Genomic DNA, 21,724 nt, shown 5'->3' with positions numbered 1-21,724 from the left:
TTTACACCTAAAGGTTGTATATTACTACTTTGTACGTAAAGTGCATACCAGTACCTAAATGCTACCTATTAACATGTATGTTAAAATAGTGTAGAGTGAAATAGCACAACTTTAAAGAATGACTTAAGACAAATTTATATATTTAGTGATTTACGGAAGTGACATTTATTACAGGTTCCATTTGGCTGAAATATTATGTCTTGATATGGGACACTGTAGTGCCATGGTAATAACCACTATAACAAATTAAAGCCCTCTAATAGCAAATTATAGCCAATATAACAAATTAAACATTGTTGTGAAATGACTGTGGAAATTTTAGTCTGTCATTTGGCCTTGGGTTGTAATTAGTCACAAGTGGAATCTCAGTCTACGCAACCCTGATCTTATTCACCCTATACACAAATAAATATTTGAGTGCATCAGAGAATGACTTTTAAATTATTGACTATGAATCAAGAATATGTGTCTGTTGCCTGCTAACAACAGATAGAATATAGTTTATAGAAATAATAATTTAGATTGGGGTGAAATCTGACAGCCCTCTTATTTGTTTCCATTTCTAAGAGCTGTGTAATGTTTGAATGCGTTTGTCCTCATTGATTTGAATCCAAAATTAGTTCGTTATATTCTTTTATAAAGAAATGTTATTTTATATCAAAATATTTAAATTTGTCTTGCATATATTTTAACTGTTGTTTGGGGCATGTTGTCACATTTCACTTTAATTCAGGGTAAGCAAAGATAAAAGTATACACCGTTTTAGTGAAACGAGATCAAGAAGTGAAATCGTGAAAGACTTACACGAACAAAAAATAAAAAAATAAATAAAATGCGGTTTCAAATCTGAATATATAGAACAGGATATAAAATAATCAGTTACTGGCAAGATAATAAGAGCCTATAAAATATGCATCAGTGTTACGACATCCATAATGTATTGATAAGTTTTTAGTTCTTAGTGCAATGCGAAGATTTATCATCTGTTGCTGCTCCAGTTTTGTTTGTAATAAGCGATATCGAGGAGGAGGAGGAGGAGGAGGATACTGCTGCTGCGGTCAGAGCGAGTTAAAACCGGGATGGAAATTGAATATGAGTCGCTGTCTGAACACATGCAACCATTATTTCTCCAAGCCAGACTCACTTCAACATGACTCGCTCTCGTCTACAGCATCCTCCTCTGTGAGGTGGGCTCTTTGAGGCGTTTCTGAGAACACGGTATCACCTGACTACATCTACCTGGCATCGGCTTATTAAGAACAGACGATGATGATAGAGGAGGATGAAGCGGAGGCTCATCAGGTGGATATGGAGTCGGATTTGGTCAGCAGACCTCGCTCGTGCAGCTGGACGAACGACTTCTCGTGTGAGCTGAACGCGGATCTGTCGCTTAATCTCTCCATATTTAAAGTAGATTCGGGTCATGTTCAATCACCGGCGTGCAGGAGGAGGATGATGATGCTGGATGCCGGAGGATTTCGCGACTTAGCGGGAGCTGCGTTACGCAAAACCAAGGCGTCCTCCCGGCGGAACGCGTGGGGAAACCAGTCCTACGCGGAGCTCATCACCCGAGCCATCGAGAGCACACCCGAGAAGAGACTAACCCTGTCTCAGATCTACGACTGGATGGTCCGATATGTGCCCTATTTTAAAGATAAAGGAGACAGCAACAGCTCTGCCGGATGGAAGGTAACGCATGAAACATGCATGCACACAATGACAATTCTCGTTAAGTTACACTTGACCTGGTGATTTGCTCTAAAAACTAGTTAAGACTCCACAGCAGTTCGTCATAACATTACACGAAATGCAATATATACATTGAATATGCCCTATACATATATATAATATATAAAATACGTATGCAAGGCACATAATGGGTAAAAAGGGCAGATGGTAGATGAAAGTGTTCTTATTGTACTTAATATTATTGTACACTCGTCTGTATTTGGAACCCCATTCCTGAACCTTTTGTTAATTTGAGACGGTATGTTTTGGAAATACTGAGCCTAGTTCAAGCTCTGGTTATTTCATGCAGAGAGAAAAGGGCAAAGAGAGAAAAAATGTGGGTGTGGGAAAGAAAGGGTGCGCGCAGGATGTATGGGTATAATATAATGTGTATTTTATAATACACGTGGAAGTGCTAGAGCGTTTCTAAGTGGATGATGATGGAGCACAAAGCATTTTAGGAGGGGAACCTCTGCATAATGTAATCACGCATTATCAGTTTCCCACTGCTCCAATACTCTGCAATCAGACTGATTCATTCCAAACACTTGATTCAGCGTGACACCTTCATCATTTTCTTTTATTTCAGATTTGAACTTCACACCTTATTCATTCACAAGCATCGGGTTTCAAGATCAGCCCGTATTTTTTTACTTCGCTAGAGTTCTGAAACATCTCACCTTTAAAGGGTCTTTTATTTTCTATTTAGAGAGGACCGCCGTCTTTGTTCGGGGGCGTCTCAAAGTTCTGAATTATTTTTTCCATGCACATTATTCACCAGGTAGGAGAAGTACGTATATGACTTTTTAGTATGGCTCAATCAGGATTTACGTGAGTCTTGCTCAGTGTTAATATCCCTTTAATAAAAACGTCTCGATACAATTTATTTAGCATTAAATTCAAAGTGCATGCCTTTAAGTTGGGGTTTTCAATGAGAAAGCGTTTTGTAGTGCTGTTTATTGGGTTACACTTTGTGACATTTTGTCAAATTGTCTTTTGGCACTTCTTCGAATACAAGCATTTTTCAGGGTGTAGTTTGTTGTGTTATGCAGCTAGATCCAAACGGTTAGCTGCGGTACGCTGTCGTATTTTATCAATGTTTCATCCAATACCTACTTTCCAAACTACTTCTTCTGTGTAGGGTCTTCTCGAAAATCCTCGAGCTTATTGTTGATTGCTGATCCTATTGAAGCCTTTTGACAAATCATATTTATAGTAAATAATAAAACATATACTCACCTTCCAACTATCTGCGCTAGCTTATGGAGGAACAATTTGCAGCTTGATGTTGTCACAGGTAAAACAGATCGGTAGACATCAGCCAAAAATATTACATAAGCTTATGACAAAAGTATTGTTTGTCAGTAACGCGTTGCTTAGATGAACTCCGCTGAAGTGTGTCAACAAAGACGCATCGGGGATACTATGATAACGTATGACGGTTTGCCGCTTGGACTACGCTAGAAAAAGATAGAATGAGTTAGCAGCCTCACAATGGTCCCACAGTCTGCTTAGCCCTCGTGGCAAATGTAAGCCCATGTTATTAAAATGAGCTCTTCGGAGGTGTGTTGAAAGGGAATTAGCTGCATTATCTTAGCATCAGCCACTGCTTCAAAAAACCTGTTGAGACCCGTCTTGACCCGCACGGTGAAGGCGATCTTTGTGTCTTTCTTAGCTCTAACCTGACATTGAACACAGATGTCACGCGAAATACAAAATCCTACCGCCTGAAACAACGTAAAACAATTGAAAATTTAAAGAGGAAAAGCAAGCATCAAGGGCAGACATTTGATTCTATTGTATTCCAATAGTTTACTTCCTAAAACGTCATCATATCAGTTTTTTAATCACCATACGTTGACCATATATCTGATACGAAACCAATGCACAACCCTTCAAATCTATATTTTTATAGTTATGAATTCAAGTTTTGTAGCTATTATTTATTAATTAAAAAATAGAGACATTTTTTATTTAAAATCACTTTCGTGTATTATTACGTAATTACGCTTTTATGAGGCTTTTTTAAAATCCAAAACGGAAAAGTTCCTCCGACACAATGACCGTGAATCAAAATGATAATCGTTTCAGTGACATCATCCATTTATAAAAAAAGACCCGACCCAAATTTCTCAAAATGGTTTTTAGTGTTGTTATGAACACTCAGTCATATTCTCTACATAATTAGGACAGTTCTACGCTCTTTCTTAACTGTCATTCACACTGTCTGCGGTATGGTTGTCTGTGGCGTTAGCAGATGAAGAGAAGCGATAACATGACTTGAAGCTGCTGTAGCAAGCAGCGCCCTCTGTTGCGCTAAACAAAGCCCACATAACAGAAACCGTACGTTTCATTGGTCTGTCTTGCCTCATCATCATTTCACTGTTGATACAGCGAAACGCATTTTTAGGCACTGTTTTCAATACAGAGAAACGTATAGTTTCCATGAGATGACATATGAAAGACAGCGTAGCACAAAATAATAAAATAGAAAAAAAAATTCTAGAAGCTGTCATTACAAGCTGCATATCCAATGTAGTTAAATGACTCTTATATGAGCCGGTTCTTTTTGGTGAGCCAAAAACACACCGCTTTTCCTCCATAATATTTTTGTGATACACTTACATTTAATTTTACCATTTCATTAATCCGCTCATTTTATATATTTATTTATATTTATTTATTTATTTATTCAGAAAAAATAACAGTAAAGACATATATAAGAAGATCTGTGTTTCAAATAATTTCTGTTTTACTGTGTTCTGATCAAATAAATGCTGCAGCGGTGATGGGGATGCACTCCCTAGTGAGAAGTAAATATACTAACATTGATTTAATGCTAAGTATAATACAGATACAATTACAACTTTAGCTACTTGATGAAAAGACGCTGCGTTTGTACTTTTGTTGTACTGAACTGGTATAATTAAATTATGTTTGATAGTGCTACAGTGGAACTATTGCAAGGATACTTAAGGTGCACTTAAATATATTAAAGACTGATATTATTCAAAGATAATATATTCCTTATCAATAGTGACACTAAAACATATTTTAGTTACAATATTTATATTACTATTTAATGAAGCGTCATATATAAGCGTCATAATATAGCCTACATAGTATGAAGTGTATATATATATATATATATATATATATATATATATATATATATATATATATATATATGTTTTTGTGTGTGTGCTTTCTGTACTAAAACAAGTAAGAATACTATGATATTCCCATTAGGCTGTCTTTGGCAAAATGTTGGTCTATTGATGGCTATACACAACACAAAATTACTCTCTCCTCATTATTGTCTTTTTTATATTTTTAATGCCCTTGTGGGTGTTCGCATTTTTAATCCATCATTTGAAAGAATGTCATGTTGATTTTCTGTGTGTGTGTGTGTGTGTGTGTGTGTGATGGCTGGTAATGTGCTGCCAGGGTATTGTGTGGTGGGTCAGTACGGGTGCCAGGCAGTCAGTCAGACTGTAATGTGAAGTGACTAGAGTGTTATTTATAACATGTCTTTAAGGTCTTTAATGGTGCAAGGCAGCAGGGCAAAGAGTCAGGAGCCAATGAGAGAGAAAGAGAGATGACAGACATCGAAATAAAGAGAGAGCAAGCAGGTTAACATTTTGTATATATAAATACAACAAACATCTGTTGTCTAATATTTATTTCAGATCTTTCAAAGTGCATCACAGGAGGCCAGTTAGTGAAGTGCTCTTTCCAGCATGTGTGTAAAAGACTGCAAGAATACATAAAGAATAAGAATAACATGAAGTGCAGGACACTAAAGGTTTCAGCCGAGAGATTGTGATTTACTGATCGGTTTGTTTCTGTAAACACGTGAACAAAAGTGGCTTCTTTGCAACAGTGCAAAAGAATATATGAAACAAATCGTGTGGAAAATGTGGGGAAGGGGAAGTAGTTGCTTGTTTGCAGCAGATACCAGTAACCGGGCAGTAACCACAACAGGGTTCTGGCTTCAGTTCGGTTGTGTGCATTTGGATAAAAGTAAGTTATATAGTTATCAAAAATTCCACAGAAATACACAACCATTTCAAGTATTGAGTGTCACCCTTTGATACTTGTCTGTCTGTTATTATGTTTTACGTGAAATAAACCAAAATAGTCATTTTCCCAATAGTAAAGAATGATTCAAATTCAAATTTTATTTGTCACATACACATACATGGTACGACATGCAGTGAAATGCTTTTTACAACCGTCCAGTGTCGGAATTAAAAAAAAAAAAAAAAAAAAATATATATATATATATATATATATATATATATATATATATATATATATATATATATATATTTTATATAAATATAAAATATAAAAATATATATAAAGAAGAAGTGTCCAAAGTATAAAAATAAAAGTATAAAATATAAAGTGTAATATAATGTAAAGATTAATATAATGAACAGGATTTGTAGTCCTAACCACTAGTATATGACAAGTTGCTTATTTATTCCTTTTCATTTTTAAAATAATAAAATATGGTTTCGCTTAAAACTATGAAAATCCATTATGACTGTTTGAATATAAAATATGACAAATGGACACTATTATAGATCCGGCGCAGTGTAGTTTCAGCCCGACGCAGTTATCATTTTTACGTCCTGTGGCAGGACCTTTTAAATAGCAATTTCATTTGTGCGCTCATTCTGGGCTTCGTTCATCTCCGACAAACCGTTGCAAAGCGTTTTTTAAAAGGAAACGGTGGTACGTTAAACACTGTTCTGATGACTTAAGAGTCGCAACTATGGCAGCTGAAAAGCCATTCTTTGTGTTCTTTTTGAAGAATTTACGGAGCCTGGTGAAATCAGTATAAATACGCGTTTAATACGCTTGCCGTAAAAAAGTAAAAAAGCTATTAAGTGTATTTTTTTGTTACATTAATAAGTGTGTGAGCTGCTTAGGTTTATATACATATTGCGGATTGGCCTGACATTTTTGACACTCAACAAACAAGACAAAACCCATTGCGCACCGTTTCCAGGAAACATAACCCGGAAACCGTAGCAAAACGTTGCGCACCGGTTTGAGCTTGAACGTGCCCCTGGTGTGTTCAGGCACATTGCTAGCGCATTGCTAATTCGCAATTGCATTTGTAACATGCACCTATAGGAGGGTCCACAATCCATATACGCTCTGTTTGTTACACACACAAGAACAAATATGCCAAATATGAAAAACTAAAGGATTACAATGTAAAATGTTGCTATTGTGTAGGCTACAAAGTATAAAATATGCCTACAAGTCACAATGGATCGTCATTTTAGTTGAGTATCTTTATTTTATATCTTAGATATTATTTTAGATATTAGTTTTAGAACGCTCTGAAGAGTGACTGTTCAGAAAACCTTCACCATCTGCTTATTTAATGAATTTTTTACAAGGTACATTTTATCAAATTATTTTGCACGGTAAACCCTAATATGTTACATCGCATGTTGATACTATACTAAGGTAAAATTTAGGGAATTTGATTTTGTATACAAGCATGTTACTTGCCCTTAAACAATGAGTTATATAAATACAATTTTATTGCATTTATTATGGTACGGGGGCATGCCTCGGTTCCCATCACCTCACAACCTGTTGACTCGTGGTTACTTTACATTTGCAAGGTCATCCATTGCACACATCTAGGCTTGCGTTTAATTTATACATTTATGCTTGTCTTCATGTCTGATGTTTGTGTTTTAGTGTTTTTTTATGCCGTGTCTTACCTCATGTGAGCATGAATGTACATACAGCGTGTGCGCTGATGAACTCAGTTGGAGAGAGTCCTCAGGGAACAGCTCTTGTTAATAATTCAGATGTGGCTTATTATCAAGGAAATGCAGATTTCATCTTAATTGCAGGCAGTCTGTTCTGCTCAGTATCTCATGAAAGGATAGATGCCTAAATGTTCAGCTCTGCACACACATGAAACCTCCTAATGTGAAGCATGAAGCCTCCTAATATTCATGTAGCTTATATAATATAAATATAATATAACTCCCTCACAGAGACAAATGGATGTTAATTGTCAGAAATGTCAAGTCATAAGCCATTGTGTTGTTTGATGTGGTATAACTGTCACACTTTAAAGATCCTTTATACAATTTTCTGCATTTTAAAGTTCTTCCGTTGTTTAATTGTTAGAAAATGAGGAGGTAAAAAAACCTGTCTGAGAAACCTGTTTGGATACAATCATGTTTTCTATATATTATATATTTATACAGTATATATATATATATATATATAAGTTAAGACAATATATATAAGACATATATATATAAGACAAGTTCTACTGTTAGTAGAATATCTAAAGTAGAAAAATAAAGTGTTACCCAAGCCTATTTCTGAATAAGTGGGCTGTTTTTAAAATATGGACATTAGTTTTTTATATAAGTTGGTATGGATTATAGATGTCACACACAGGGTAACTTACAGTTAACAGGTTTTTATGGTAGATTTCTATACATTTTTTACAGTGTAGTATTTCTCTATAATAGACAATGCGAAGGCAAATATCTCAATCTAATTATATAACTCAAACAGTTTCATCATTTCAGCTTGCTGTAGTTACACAAACACGCCGAAGTGTTGCTTCTCTGCTTTGGCTACTGCAGTTATGGATGGGTTAATATTTTCAGCGTCCAGTGCGTATAAAAGTGAGAGTTGTGGTACTGTTTGGAGACAGATTTAGAGTCTGTGACATGGCAATGTGTTGCTGGGTATGGGCCGTCGGTGGTGATCGATGTCTGGGAGAGGTTATATCTCACACCATTCACAGTTAGCGCTGACGCACTGTTCAAACTGGTGGGGTTATCCAAGGTCCTGGCTCATTACGATTTCCAGGAAGCGGTGCTGATGTAGGCTCTGTCACAAATATGGAAGAAAATGAAAAAATTTCTGTCCCATTTGTTATGCTATGATACAAAAGGGCACTCAGGAGTGCCCCCTGTAAAGCCTGCGCTGGTTGGACTTCATAGCAAGCAACTACCTGACAGCGAGGACAGCAAGTGCTGAGGGCACCAGTGCGTTTGAGACGAGGCCAGAGTAAAACTCACTTTGACGCAGCATGCGTGCGCCGCTTCTTTAACGCGCACTGACTCGGAGCTGTCCAGATGAGTGCAGATGTAAACGCGGCCAGGGCTTGAGCAGTAGAGCGAACAGGAGCCCTCGCGATGGGCCACGTCTGAAGCCAATCAAGAAAGGCTTTAATAACCGTGTGCTCGATATGAAGTCAAAACTAATCCAGAACCACGGGAATCACGCCACAGAGCTAGAAATGATTTGCTCAGAATTGCAGCAGTAAGAACTGGATGTGCGCAGTGTACTCAGCAGGGGTAATTGAGGTGCTGAGGGAGGTACGCACGGTTGAGATGTGGCCATGTGCCGTTTGATGAAAGTAGGTCAGTCTGAAGGCTGGATGTTTGCTATTCCATCCATGTAAACTCTGAGCTCGGAGCCGGCAGATAGCCCCGCATGAACCCATACTCTTTATCTCTACTATTATGCAACTCTTTTATGCTCCATCTTTCATTTGTTCTCTTCATTCTCTTTCCCCGAACTTCTCTGCTGTTCTTTTTTTTATCGGCACATTCAGGATTCTTTTTTCATTTAAACTTTTCGTAAAACTTTTTCCCGAGTCACTGCTCAATCTTGTTTCAATTACACCAGTATGTAGCTTGAATATCTCAAACAAGCATACAAACAGCATTTTTGGGTGAGCTATTTTTAATTATACTACAATTCTCACACCTGCTTACGAGTCACACGTCCTAAACCTAATCTGATTATTGCCTTTCTTCTGAGAGATAATTACTGGATTTAACCCAAGTCATTTGACTTGGTGCTCTTTAGTGATTCACTCTTCTTTCTCTCCAGCATCTAAGGTTCATGTCTTGAGTAAGCATCTGTGTGGTGCTTCTGGGCTTCTTGTTGGCTTGGTTGACAATATGACAGTTGCTGCTTTACCTTGGCAGTCAACTTACATTAAAGGTCAGAGTTTGTGGCCAGGGGACCTTACCCTTTTCTTATTCTCTCTCTCTCTCTCTTTTGACAGAAAGAAACAAAGAGAGAGAGCGAAAATCCATGATTCCCATGCCACTATATGCAAATTGTCCTATATGACATTCAAAATGTTTCAGTTATGGATAATAAAATAAAATGGAGAGTCCAACAGCTTACTGTACAACAACATTGCTGCTTTATATATACATATATATATATATATATATATATATATATATATATATATATATATATATATATATATATATATATATATAAAACCAAAAATAATGTAGAATCTCTCACATTTTAAAAACTCATTATTATCTAAATAAATAATAAATTGAAATAAATAATTAAATAAAGCGATAAATAATTTACAACCTCACATTTTTTTAATAAAACAAAGTTATAGGAGATCAGCAAAAATAACTTATAATCAGTGGGTTCACCTAATTTTGCAAGGTTCATCCCATAACATTGAATTTTTTACTTTACTTTTCAAGACAATCAAGGTCACAACCTGCTCCAACGTCCTTTTAAACACGCACGACTAAAACCTCCTCCAGACATGTACCAGTCATTCATGCTCGATCTTATTAGAGCTTTAACTGCAGACACTGGACTCAGCAGTCTGAGCCGAAATGCACATTAATATTTCAGCATCCCGTGTCCAGGATCTTAGAGATGAATGCATGTCTTTTGTTTCTCTTCTCCAGTTTTGAAAGCGTCTGCCCTTACTTTCGACTCTGCCTTCTTCACTCTCTCTCTGCTGCACATTTACTATCAGACTCTAACTCAGAGTGACTTAATTGGGGTTTTTTGTTTCGGGAAATAGCTGGCAGTTGGTGAAGATGAACATTTGTAATTACCCAGCTTTCCCACTACTAACATCAGGAAAGTGGCATGTTATTTCTTCTCATTTATCATATATATATATATATATATATATATATATATATACACATACATTTTTTTGTCTACTCTTACAAAACAGGTACTTGAAATTTAAATTTAAATCATGGTAACTCTTGTTTTGTTTTTTGTTTAATTAAAGCTTGCATTTTTGGTTTACATCACTTCAATCAATGCTCAGCATAACTAAATAGTATATCTTGGATGCAGCCTTTGAGCTCACTGACTGTTTAGCAGTTCAGACAACCTAGTTGATAAAAAAATCCCCCTTTCTAGTTTTGCACATGCTTCTTATTGCTACAAAATTTCTACCAGTTGACACGTTTCTATTTTGGCATGATCATATCACCAAACTGCAACAGCAAACAGGCACTCAAGCGTGAGAAAAAGATATGAGGTCTGAATAAAAGATGCAAATGTCCACATCTATAGCTATAACAGAGCTACAGATTTTTTGTGTATATTTGATTAAGATGATAGACTTTGAAAGATGTCATATATTACAGGCAGAATTTGCTTTATTTCCCATCTACATAGTCAACTTTCAGGGACATTGTCTTAGAGGACAAATAAATAAAAGAAAACTAGGTTGCTATAGTTAACTTTAGATATTCTACTAATGACTACTAACTACTAATAAAGTTTCAGAGGGCACACTTTTTATAGTCAATAGCATACACTTTTTTGCAGCAATGAATTCTGTAATTTTATATACTATAATGGTATAATTAAAACAAAATAGCAGATTCATACGTAGCATTAAAAAAACAGTGTGGTTAATATTGCAAGGCCGTGGTTCTTAACTTTGGCCCTAGGGGGTCCACTTTCCTGCAGAGTTTAGCACCAACCCCAATCAATGTCAACTGAACAAGCTAAACCAAGGTCTCCAGGACTATCGGAAAGTTACTGGCAGCTAATGTTTGATCAAGGTCGGAGCTAAACACTGCAGGACCCTGACTGCCGGAGTTGAGAACGTCCATATGCAGAAAGTTATCTTTGCCTTCTCATTTCAAGGCCAACACACACCGTTGTTACCTTCTAAGGCAGCATTCTGATTTGGAAATGCACTTCATATCAGCTCCACACGGCAAACAAAAATGCATTACTGTTTAAATGTTCGTGTTTCGTCTACAGTCAGGAGCAGGCTTTAAAATACTTTGCAATCATTATTTAGCTCATTAGCTTAGAGCCAGTGTCATCCTCACAAATGAAGGCCCTAAACACATTTCGTCGACCCCGCGTTTAGCCTGTTGCAATCCTAATTAACCCATTCGAAATGAATCTCAAAATCTTTCCTTTCTCAGCTATTAGTCAAGTCAAGCAACCTGAATCTTTTGCTTTCTCTGATCATGCATGAGCGAATCCCAGCCCCTCCCCCCTAAACTCACCCATGTCACTTCCACAGGGATGGGGAAACTGGTTAGGAGGAAAAAGGCTGCTATGGCAACAAGAACCCTCCCTTTCTCATGGGTCTCCTTAGCAACTGGTCGCTTAGTAGTATTGCTCCAAGTGTGCCCAGTGTGCCAAGCGTGCATATGTGTGTGGGTTATTACTCTGAATGGCGTGACTGGGGCATGGCATACAGCCTGAATGTGGCCTTTTAAGAGTCTGAGCTTAATTTATTTATGGGATGGCTGACTTTACGATCAGAGCTGACAATGTCTACATGGACGAAGGGCCTCGTTTATATAAGTCAGTTTTCAAATGTAAAATACACGTGCAGTTTTGCACGTTCGAATAGACGCGATACTGATACTGTACATTTCATTGTCTATCCAAACATTAAAAAATGTACAACTGTACGATATCTACGTTTCTGCATTTCCATAGAGTATACTGCTCACCACTTTGATAATTGCCTATTTTCTATGCTGGACACGCCCCACGAATAGATTAAATAGTTAAATTGCGTGTATTAAATTGCGATTAGAGGTGCAATGACCTTTGCAATAAAGGAAGTCAGATTAATATCGCTGTGATGAGATCATGCTTCTTGCATTTGTCTTATACAGTCAGATATTAAGGCGCAAATGCTATACGTTTTGGTATTTTTGCCTAAAGTGTCTGCATTAGTATCAAAATTATTATAAAAGAGTACCACCCCACTGACATGTTTTGTATCTTTTTTGCGGAAGCATGCAGTCGCTTTTGTCCTTCTCAGTGGATGAGATATCCTGGTAACATAACTGTGACGTATTTTGAGGTTATTTTCGTGGACTGTGGACAGGGGGATCCCAGGTTGCACCTATAAGGCTGAGCCAAACTGGCACAGGATTCTGGTTTTTCCGATCTCCTGTCTGCTTCTCAGATGCTCGGCTAATCTGGTGGCACTATTTATAACTACCTAACCCACGCTGACTAGCACCCACACCCACAGATCCTGCGGGAAACACAGCCCGCTCATGGCAATTAACACACAGCAAGCCAAGAATCACCCACCACTTCCATTACCCCTCAAGCAGACAATGGAGTGAGCGCATTTCTAGGGCTCTTCCAGGGCTGTTAATGTTATTATGGTTCCATGCAATTCATAAAACGATTTTAAAAGTTTTCTATTATGCGGCTGTTTGGTGTGCAATCGGCTCTAAATCTTAACCGCACGTTTTATTGGCGTCTTTAATAGCAAAAGAACACTATATTTTTATAGCCCCGTAAGTATTTCAGTATTATTGTTCTGTTTTCAGCAAGTTATTTAAATCCTTGCAACGATAAATTGGAAATGCTTGTTTGATATCTTGAAAGAAAAAAAAAATCTTTGTGGACCTCAGAACTCCTTTATACCAACATATTTTTCCATTAGAAGTCTAGAAATAATGTCTAACTTTTTTGGACAAATCTTTTTGCAGTTTTTCCCCAACCACAAACTATTGTAACTCAAACTGTTTAATACATCAGTTAACAACAGTTAAATACATTAATTTATGTATTCGCTTATTTAAGTTGGTTCTTAACACCAATCAAGCGGCCTACAAAATAATTTACATTACTGTAGCTCTCTATGACTAGTGAGCAGGTCAAAGAAGATTGCTAGCATCAAGGGATCAGCGTAATGAACATGCTGGCTGGGTGTGGCTGGAGCAGACAGATGGGTGGCAAATGGTGTCAGGATGGTACAGCCTCGTGGTGGTGCTCATAAGTATCTGGACCTTACCTCTGGGACACATTCCCTAGAGCAAACAGAGGAGGAGCAGAAAGATTCATCAGCAATTATGCGCAAACAAGACCTGGGAAAAGAGCTCCAGCTGTCCTATAGCAATCTACTTAATGCAGCAAGAAAGGGGGGAAATCCAAAGATGGTAACTTTCTCAAGCGCTCTCTCATCATCCTCGCAACAAATCCATCGTAGCGTGAGTGGTGCATTAATAGCACTCTAGTAGACATCGGTTACTCAAATATGCCCAGTTCGAGAAAGAGATGTGCGTGCATTAATTATCAAACTGAATTTAGTTAACAATACTTAAAAAACACGTCTTTGCTGAGGAAATATAATGTAAGAAATATAATTAAATGATTCAGTATGTGATTTTTTTTTTTACAGTAGTGTAATGCCTATATGGGCCAGCTGTAATTTTTATAGAATCTATATATTAAAAAAAACTACACACAAAAAATGCTTTTGCAAGGTCCCATAAAAAAACATTTCAGCTTTTATTTTCCTTTCACACCCTGAAGAAGATATCACAGCTTCAGTCGTCTAAATTATCCATCCCAGGTCACTTTAAGTCAGCTTCGACGAAACTCCCCTCAGCTAGAGCATCTTTTCAAAGTCAAAGTAGCCTTGCCACCTGACCTGAACACAGCGAGCTGATTAGCTAAAATGGACACAGCTTCTGTTCAAAAACAACAAGGATGCTTGTCGGCTTCTGCAGTAAAACGGGAACTCGCAATGTCTTGAAAGTGGACAGATTGGGTTTAGATCGCAATATGTGTGGCGACTAATGCACGGTAATCAGTGGCGTTTAGCGTTTTTTGCAAATGAACTTATATGCCCTTAAGTTATATATTAATATTTGGCCAGTTAAAGACACTTAAGAGTTACGTGAGTGGAATTGATTGTTGTGAAATTATCTTAAAGTGCGTAGCTGCCGTAACCATGCTTTTGTAAAATCCTGTACCTGGTTTCCAAACATATTCCCAGAACAAAACAAGGAGCGGCTTAAAGAAACAGAAGGGATTTGCTTCATTGCCTTACCATCAAAATGATTTCAAAATTGATATTTCAGGGTAACAATTTCATATACAGATGATTTAAGCATACAGAAACAAAACTAGTAAGTAACACATTTAGTAAGAAGTTATTTATTATAACTTTAAAAAAGAGAGTACTGTACTTAACATGGAAAAAAAGATTAGGGTCACATCCTTCAGAGTTTAACTCAGACTGCTCTAACACTCCAGCCCAGAATGTTTCTAATCCTGAATCCTAAATGTGTGTTTGATTAGGTTTGAATTTAAACTGGACATCTCTGCCTTAGAATAACCCATTTATACATGTCATGACCCGTGATGCTCTTTTTTTTTTTTTTTTTTTTTGCAGCAAACCTTCATTAAAGAGAGGGTATTACAGAAAGCAACTTACTGTACCATGACATTAACTCTGGACTGTTTTCATTTAAGCAAACATTGCTTACTCGCAGCTATTGGTTCCAGAAACACAGTTTGAATTTAGTTCAGTCTATGCTTGTACACGGTGAGCACAGAAAAGACTTAGTCTTAGAGCCCAATCAAGGAAGCACTTTATTGATGCAGAAAAGTTTTAATGACTTTGGAACGAGGAATATAAACCAGTCTATCCCTGCAAAGCTAATATGGCTGTGTATGTTGTGTGTTTTAAGTTTAGCCATTTTGTTGAGGTGATATTTGCTACCTGGTCTCATGGCATAAATGTACCTCATTGCACTTTTTAGCAAGACACAAAATATGTACCAACAGGTACATATTACTGCAGTTTTCAAAAATGAAACGCACACTAGAGGCAGTCAAACAATTACACCTTTTGTTCCTTTTCACGCGATTGATCATTTTCACACAATTACTTGAAGAATATCATGTTATTACTTTAAAACAATATTAACATATCTATGGGTTTTCGTAGACAGTAGATTTGTTCGGTGGCTCATCGAGTACAGAGATGTACTTGAGAGACTCTACAGTTCAACAAAAATTCAGATCAGTGTAAAGGGAAGTTGAAATTGCACAACAAATGTGTTTTTATATATCAGAATTGCATGTGTGTCCTGAATATCTCTGAAGCTGGGAGATGTTCATTTGAAGTTCATCTGAAAATTGTTACACTTTATTTTGATTAGACATTCTACTAACTACAAGTAACCTTGCAACTATATGTCAAGTAATTCTCATTCATTTGCAGCTACCTATCTACTAATTCTTGGAGTAGACTGTCGGGGTAGGTTTAAGGTTAGCAGAATACATTTACTTATTTACTCATTTTCTTATATTTAGAATGTTGTATGTTGTGAAACCATCAAAATAAAATGTAAGAAGATATTAAACAGAAAGTCTACTAATGCTCTAATGACCGCTAGTTGACATGCAGTTGAAAAGTTAGTTACTTTTAGTAGAAAGTGGACTATAAAAAGTTGTATAACCATTTTGATGATTTGAAACTCTTAATCAGAAAACTCTTCCGAGAAGCTGTAACGTTGCAGTCATCAATGAATCATGAGCTCTGAAATGTAACATCATTTGCAAAAGAGGAAGTATTTTGTTCATTTGTGCTGTCAGGGTGTACCATGAGCTGACTGGAGTCTGTGGTTAATTAAAAAAAGTCTCTGGAAGTGTTCTAGTTGAGCTGCGGAAAGTGGAAATGTTGACTTTATAGCCTTTGACACAGCCTCTCTTCTCTTGTTTAACAGGAGCAGACAAAGTGTCAATGCCAGTTAGCTTTCCCAGCAGTTCTTCTCTACTGGACAGGAAAATGGTGGAGCAGAAGAAAGTATACAAGACATAAAATGCCTTAGAGACGCTGCATGATATCTTACCTCTGGGCTGTGCCCATGTCGTCTAAATGAACATTCAATATATCCCGTTATTGAATGATCTGTTAGCCACCATTAATTATCCACAGCATAATCAAGGCCATTGTCAGAGTAGTCCACCACTAATAACTGCATATCTTTGCCTTGACAGTGAGATAGTCACCTAATATAGAAAATAAGGATTAGCCTTGAATTATGTGTAATACCCATACTATATTGATGGGAGTTATGCTCACGAACATCTGAACATTGCCCAGGTTTTAGTGCAGATCAATAATTAGGATTTGTCCAAAAACACCACAAATGACTTCTCTCTTTTCTTCATGTTTCCATGGCTACTCTCCTTGTAGTGTTACCTTAGGAAACCTTTTGTATCAGATGCACCTCGCTGTGTCCTAATTCTTCATCTGAAATAACCAGAATATGTATTTAAAACAAATGTCACAGTTTGTTCTTGCTCTGTTAGACAAGCATGGCTTTTAACAATGTTGATTCGTATGCTTTTAGATTAGAAAATGAATGAATCTAAATAGTTTAAACACTGTGGCACTTTGAAAACATTTTTTTTCTGCGTTTTAGTGACACATCAGATAATATTGTCTGTCTTCTTCGTCTCTCACGGTTCGGCTTGGTGCTGCTGGTGCCTCAAAATTACACGCTTCACCTTAAAATGTGTCCGTATGTTCAGCATGAACTTATTGAGAGCGTTTAAGAATGTACTAAACATTAAACATTCGTATTGCTGAACTGATGGTGTATTAGTGTGTTAGGCCTTATCTATGGGATTTGACCCTGGCGGTAAAAAGAAAGCAATAAATGAATATTTTAATGACTGTTTGAGATTAAGAGATGTAAGCGTGGAAGAGACACTCTTCCTCTCTCTGACTGAAAAGAGCCAAAAGCCTGAAGCTTTGAGCCAGAGATTAGTCAACATCCTCCCTATTACAGCACACAGTGCACATTTTCATTTCCAACATGTCATTTATGTCTGCTTTTCATATATGTATCAGATACATACTTAATTACATTGATAAATACACAGCAATGTCAAAGTATATTTGGCCTATGTTGATAATTAATCTTTTGTTTACGATATTTAAAATGTATACTTGTCTGTAGTTGTGTGTACTCCTTTTTCTTTTTACATATATATATATATATATATATATATATATATATATATATATATATATATATATATATATATATTCTATGAGGAAGTAAGCAAGCATATATTAAATATACTATATTATAAATTTTTATATTCAAGAAATCAATTTTAAAAAAGCTGTACATAGGTATTAGGCTAATGTATAGGAAAGTTGAAATTGCCAATAGTTTATTAAATAAACTTTAATATGCTTAAATTATTGTCTTGTTTATAGGATACATAGTGTATTATATAAGTACATTAAAAAAAGCAGTTTTTAACATCGTACAGTATTTTATATTGCAGCTTGCAAATGTATTTAAACAATTATTTTTTTTATCTTAAATATGCTCTTATAAAACAATATAAAATATATTTTTTCTCTCACTCTAGAATTCCATCCGCCACAATTTGTCCCTGCACACTCGTTTCATCCGTGTGCAGAACGAGGGAACAGGCAAGAGTTCCTGGTGGATGTTGAATCCTGATGGAGGAAAGCCAGGGAAGGCGCCACGCCGAAGAGCTGCCTCAGTGGACAATGGCACCAAGCACTTGAAGAGCAAAGGGCGAGGAAACCGTAAGAAAATGGCTGTGAAAGCAGAGCAGGGTTCAGAGACATTGTTAGGGTTCTGTAGCTCTCCAGAGCATTGCAGTCCCAGTATAAAGTCTGGAACAGGTGGTGTAGTGGTTAGGGAGGAGTTTGAGACCTGGACGGATCTCCATTCACTTGGCAGCTCTTCAGCTTCAACTCTTAGTGGTCGTCTATCACCTATTCTAGCCGAGGGGGAATTGGCGGAACCTGAAGTGGAAAGGATTTCTTGTTCGGCATCTCCGCACCTGTACCCCAGTCCATCCAGTGCCCACTCACCAGCTTCACACTGTCCTGCAGATCTCAGAGCAACAATTAGCTACCAGCAGCACCAATCCCCATGTCGTAAACAGCCTTCTTACCAATACACCAGTGACATGAAGGGCCAGGACTCCAGCTGTGAGACAGTTTATGCCCAGCCAGATGTCAGCATGCTTCAGCACCACTCCTCCATGCAGACTACTGAGGATAACTCCAGTAATATGCAGGCCTACAAGGGCACAAGCACCCTCCAGAGCTTGTTGACCATAGGAGGACCCCAGTTCCGTGTCAAGGACGTAATACTCGGAAAAGAGAATGTCCACTCAATGATGGTTGCTCAAGGATCCAGAGACCTGCATCATGGTGAGGATAATGACCCTACCACTAACCTTTCCTCCAAATCAATTCACGGCCACAACATTATTCGGAACTTGAGCCAGGACCATCAGACAGCATTGGTGCACACTCAGCCCAGTGATGAACACATTCAGTCGTACATACATAAAGCTCCTTACCTATATAGTCCCTCAGTCAATGCACACCTTCCAGGAACCACCATGCTTCCCCCAAACCCTGCAGGCATGCAAGGAATCTCACAGGACACCTGCCACCTTGTTACAGCTCCATACCCACAACACCATTCTTACCTTTACACAGATCCACATCAGCACAGTATGGCATATGGACTGTACCGCCAGCCTCAGGGGACGGGGACAGGTTACCACCACAACTTCCAGTACCCTCACCAGCTCTACTCACATGAGCGGATGCCAGCAGACCTGGATATGGATGTGTTCTACAGCAGCCTGGACTGTGACATGGAGTCTATACTCTTACACGACATTATGGACTCGGGAGAAGAAATCGACTTCAATTTTGATTCCTCGCTGACACAGGGAATGGGCATGGGATTTGGATTTACGAGCACACAGCAAAGCCACAGCAAACAGAGCTGGGTGCCTGGATGAATGCCACAGAATCATCAAAGAATTTTTTTATCAAGACATAACTACCTACATGCCAGCCAGCAGTGGGGTCCCAACACTCCACCACAATTCAGGGCGAATACACTGTGCTGACACTGAAATCGAATGAAGATAGAATTCTCTCTTTTGAAAACTGACTTTGAATTAGTGTTGTCTGTTTCTTACTGCTTGTATGTCCATGTTCTATGTTGTGTGTTCTTGTATTGAAAGTCTCCAATTGCTGTGAGTCAAAATCTTTTAGTTTTGCTGACTGAACCACAATGACAATCTAAGTTACCCAACAATGTTTTGTTCTTCAGTCAAAGCTATCTTGTGCACTTTAACTACATCGAACAATTCCATATTTATAATTTTACCCTCAGAGAGGAGGAATGCTTGGGACTCAAGTGTAGCAAAAACCCGGACCCATACTTGTTTTAGTGAATACATTCTCATAGGTGCTACATACTGCCATGTGTATGTGGAGTTGCAGTGATTATTCATTCTCATTCTCCGTCCAAAATATGTCTCTTGTCCTCTTGAATAAAGCAAGTGGACTTTCAGTGGGGTCTGCCATTGTGTCAAAAGTTCCTCTAAATTTGTATCTGACTATATCTCGTGTCTAAAAACCATTCTTCAATATTTTATTATTATTTTATATAGTTGTTTTGATTTTTGTGATCCACTGACCAGTTTACCTCCTTGTGATTTTAAACCAACAGGCACAGACCTAATCCTGTTGATGCTTTAGAACTGTAGTGCTGCTCTAAATAGCTCACTGCATTGCGAAATGCATTAAAAAAGCTCTATTAACTCTAATATTAACTCTATTATGAGGTTTCAAATCTACTGGAACTCTGATACAGATGTATGATAAATAAATGACAAAACTGATGCATCAGAGAGACTCTGGTTTTTCAAGTCCGTGTCCTGATACTTCATGTTGCTTTCTGTGTTTGAAATAGGATCCTTGTTTCGTCACTGTATTCTGACTTATTTTGTACAAACAATATATTGAGAATATTGTATTATAGTTTTTAAGAAATTGCAAGATCTTTATTAATATCAGTGCTTATTTCTTTTTTAAGAGAATGTTTTCATCTTTTGTTGAATTTGTTCATTTGTTAAATAAATGAGAAGATAATGCTGTCACGCGGCTGAATGGGTTTGTTCTTTTCTTTAATTTTGTGATAAAACAACAGGCCTCTGAATTGCTCAGATGTGTTTATGTGTGATCGGACAGTAGATTGTGTGAAACTGACAAGTACCACTCAGATAATTAAAGAACATAATGGAAAGAATAAAATATCAGAATCAAAACAGTAAATGTACATTGGCTCCATGTCTAGAGATTAAGTAGTGCTACTGTAAACATGTATTTTAAACATTTTAATGTATATGATCAATATATAATGGATAAAACGATGTGAAGGGAACAGGTGAGGCAGTTTGTGTGTGTGTGTGTGTGTGTGTGTGTGTGTGTGTGAGAGAGAGAGAAACGCTGTTGCTGATGGGGGAAGGGTGGTAAGCATCTAATAAGGCTTGTTATCTCCTCTGAAGCTGGAGTTTGGTCACAGCTGTCATACTCCCGTCTGAGGAAGTCACAGAGGGAGTGTGTCTCTCAGTACAGCCATATTGTTTTCTCACTAGGGAACATCAGTCCCTCCTTTTTGGAAGAGACCTGTGTTTTTAATTGACTCAGTGTTGTCACTCCTTCACTATAATGGAGAGGAGGACTGAAGAAAAATGGAACATGCTAAGAGACAGACATGAAAGAAGCTACTGCTCAGTTATCTAATTAGGTTATTTATTGATAAATACTTTCTTGCTCAGGCTTGAGGAATTGTTGAAATACAGTGTACGAGGCATATGGACTAAGCTTATGATAATTTAGGGTGATTTTTTTAATGATTTGGCTAAACAAATGTCTGTTTTTAGTATATGTGTTAGTGAGGAATCCTGTCCTTTTATTTAGACAGCAGTTTAATCTTACTCACTATACAAAATCAACAGCCTCCTATAATATACAGTAGAAAAGTGAAGGCAGTTGCTCTGATTCAGTGAAGAAACTATATGCATAATTCTTTGG

At 37.4% G+C, this 21,724-nt stretch overlaps 1 protein-coding gene across 1 annotated transcript; it reads left to right on the top strand.

The window, feature by feature from the left end:
* The first annotated feature begins 969 nt into the window (after window positions 1-969).
* foxo6a (forkhead box O6 a) lies at window positions 970-20,787 on the top strand. Its single transcript, XM_043260251.1, has 2 exons — window positions 970-1,689; window positions 18,214-20,787. The coding sequence occupies exons 1-2, from the start codon at window positions 1,267-1,269 to the stop codon at window positions 19,636-19,638; spliced, it is 1,848 nt and encodes a 615-aa protein (XP_043116186.1). The 5' UTR covers window positions 970-1,266; the 3' UTR covers window positions 19,639-20,787.
* The last annotated feature ends 937 nt before the right edge of the window (window positions 20,788-21,724 follow it).

Source organism: Puntigrus tetrazona, chromosome 16, assembly GCF_018831695.1.
Source record: "Puntigrus tetrazona isolate hp1 chromosome 16, ASM1883169v1, whole genome shotgun sequence".
In the NCBI taxonomy this organism is placed as follows: Eukaryota; Metazoa; Chordata; class Actinopteri; order Cypriniformes; family Cyprinidae; genus Puntigrus; species Puntigrus tetrazona.
This window is presented reverse-complemented; position numbering and strand designations above follow the sequence as displayed.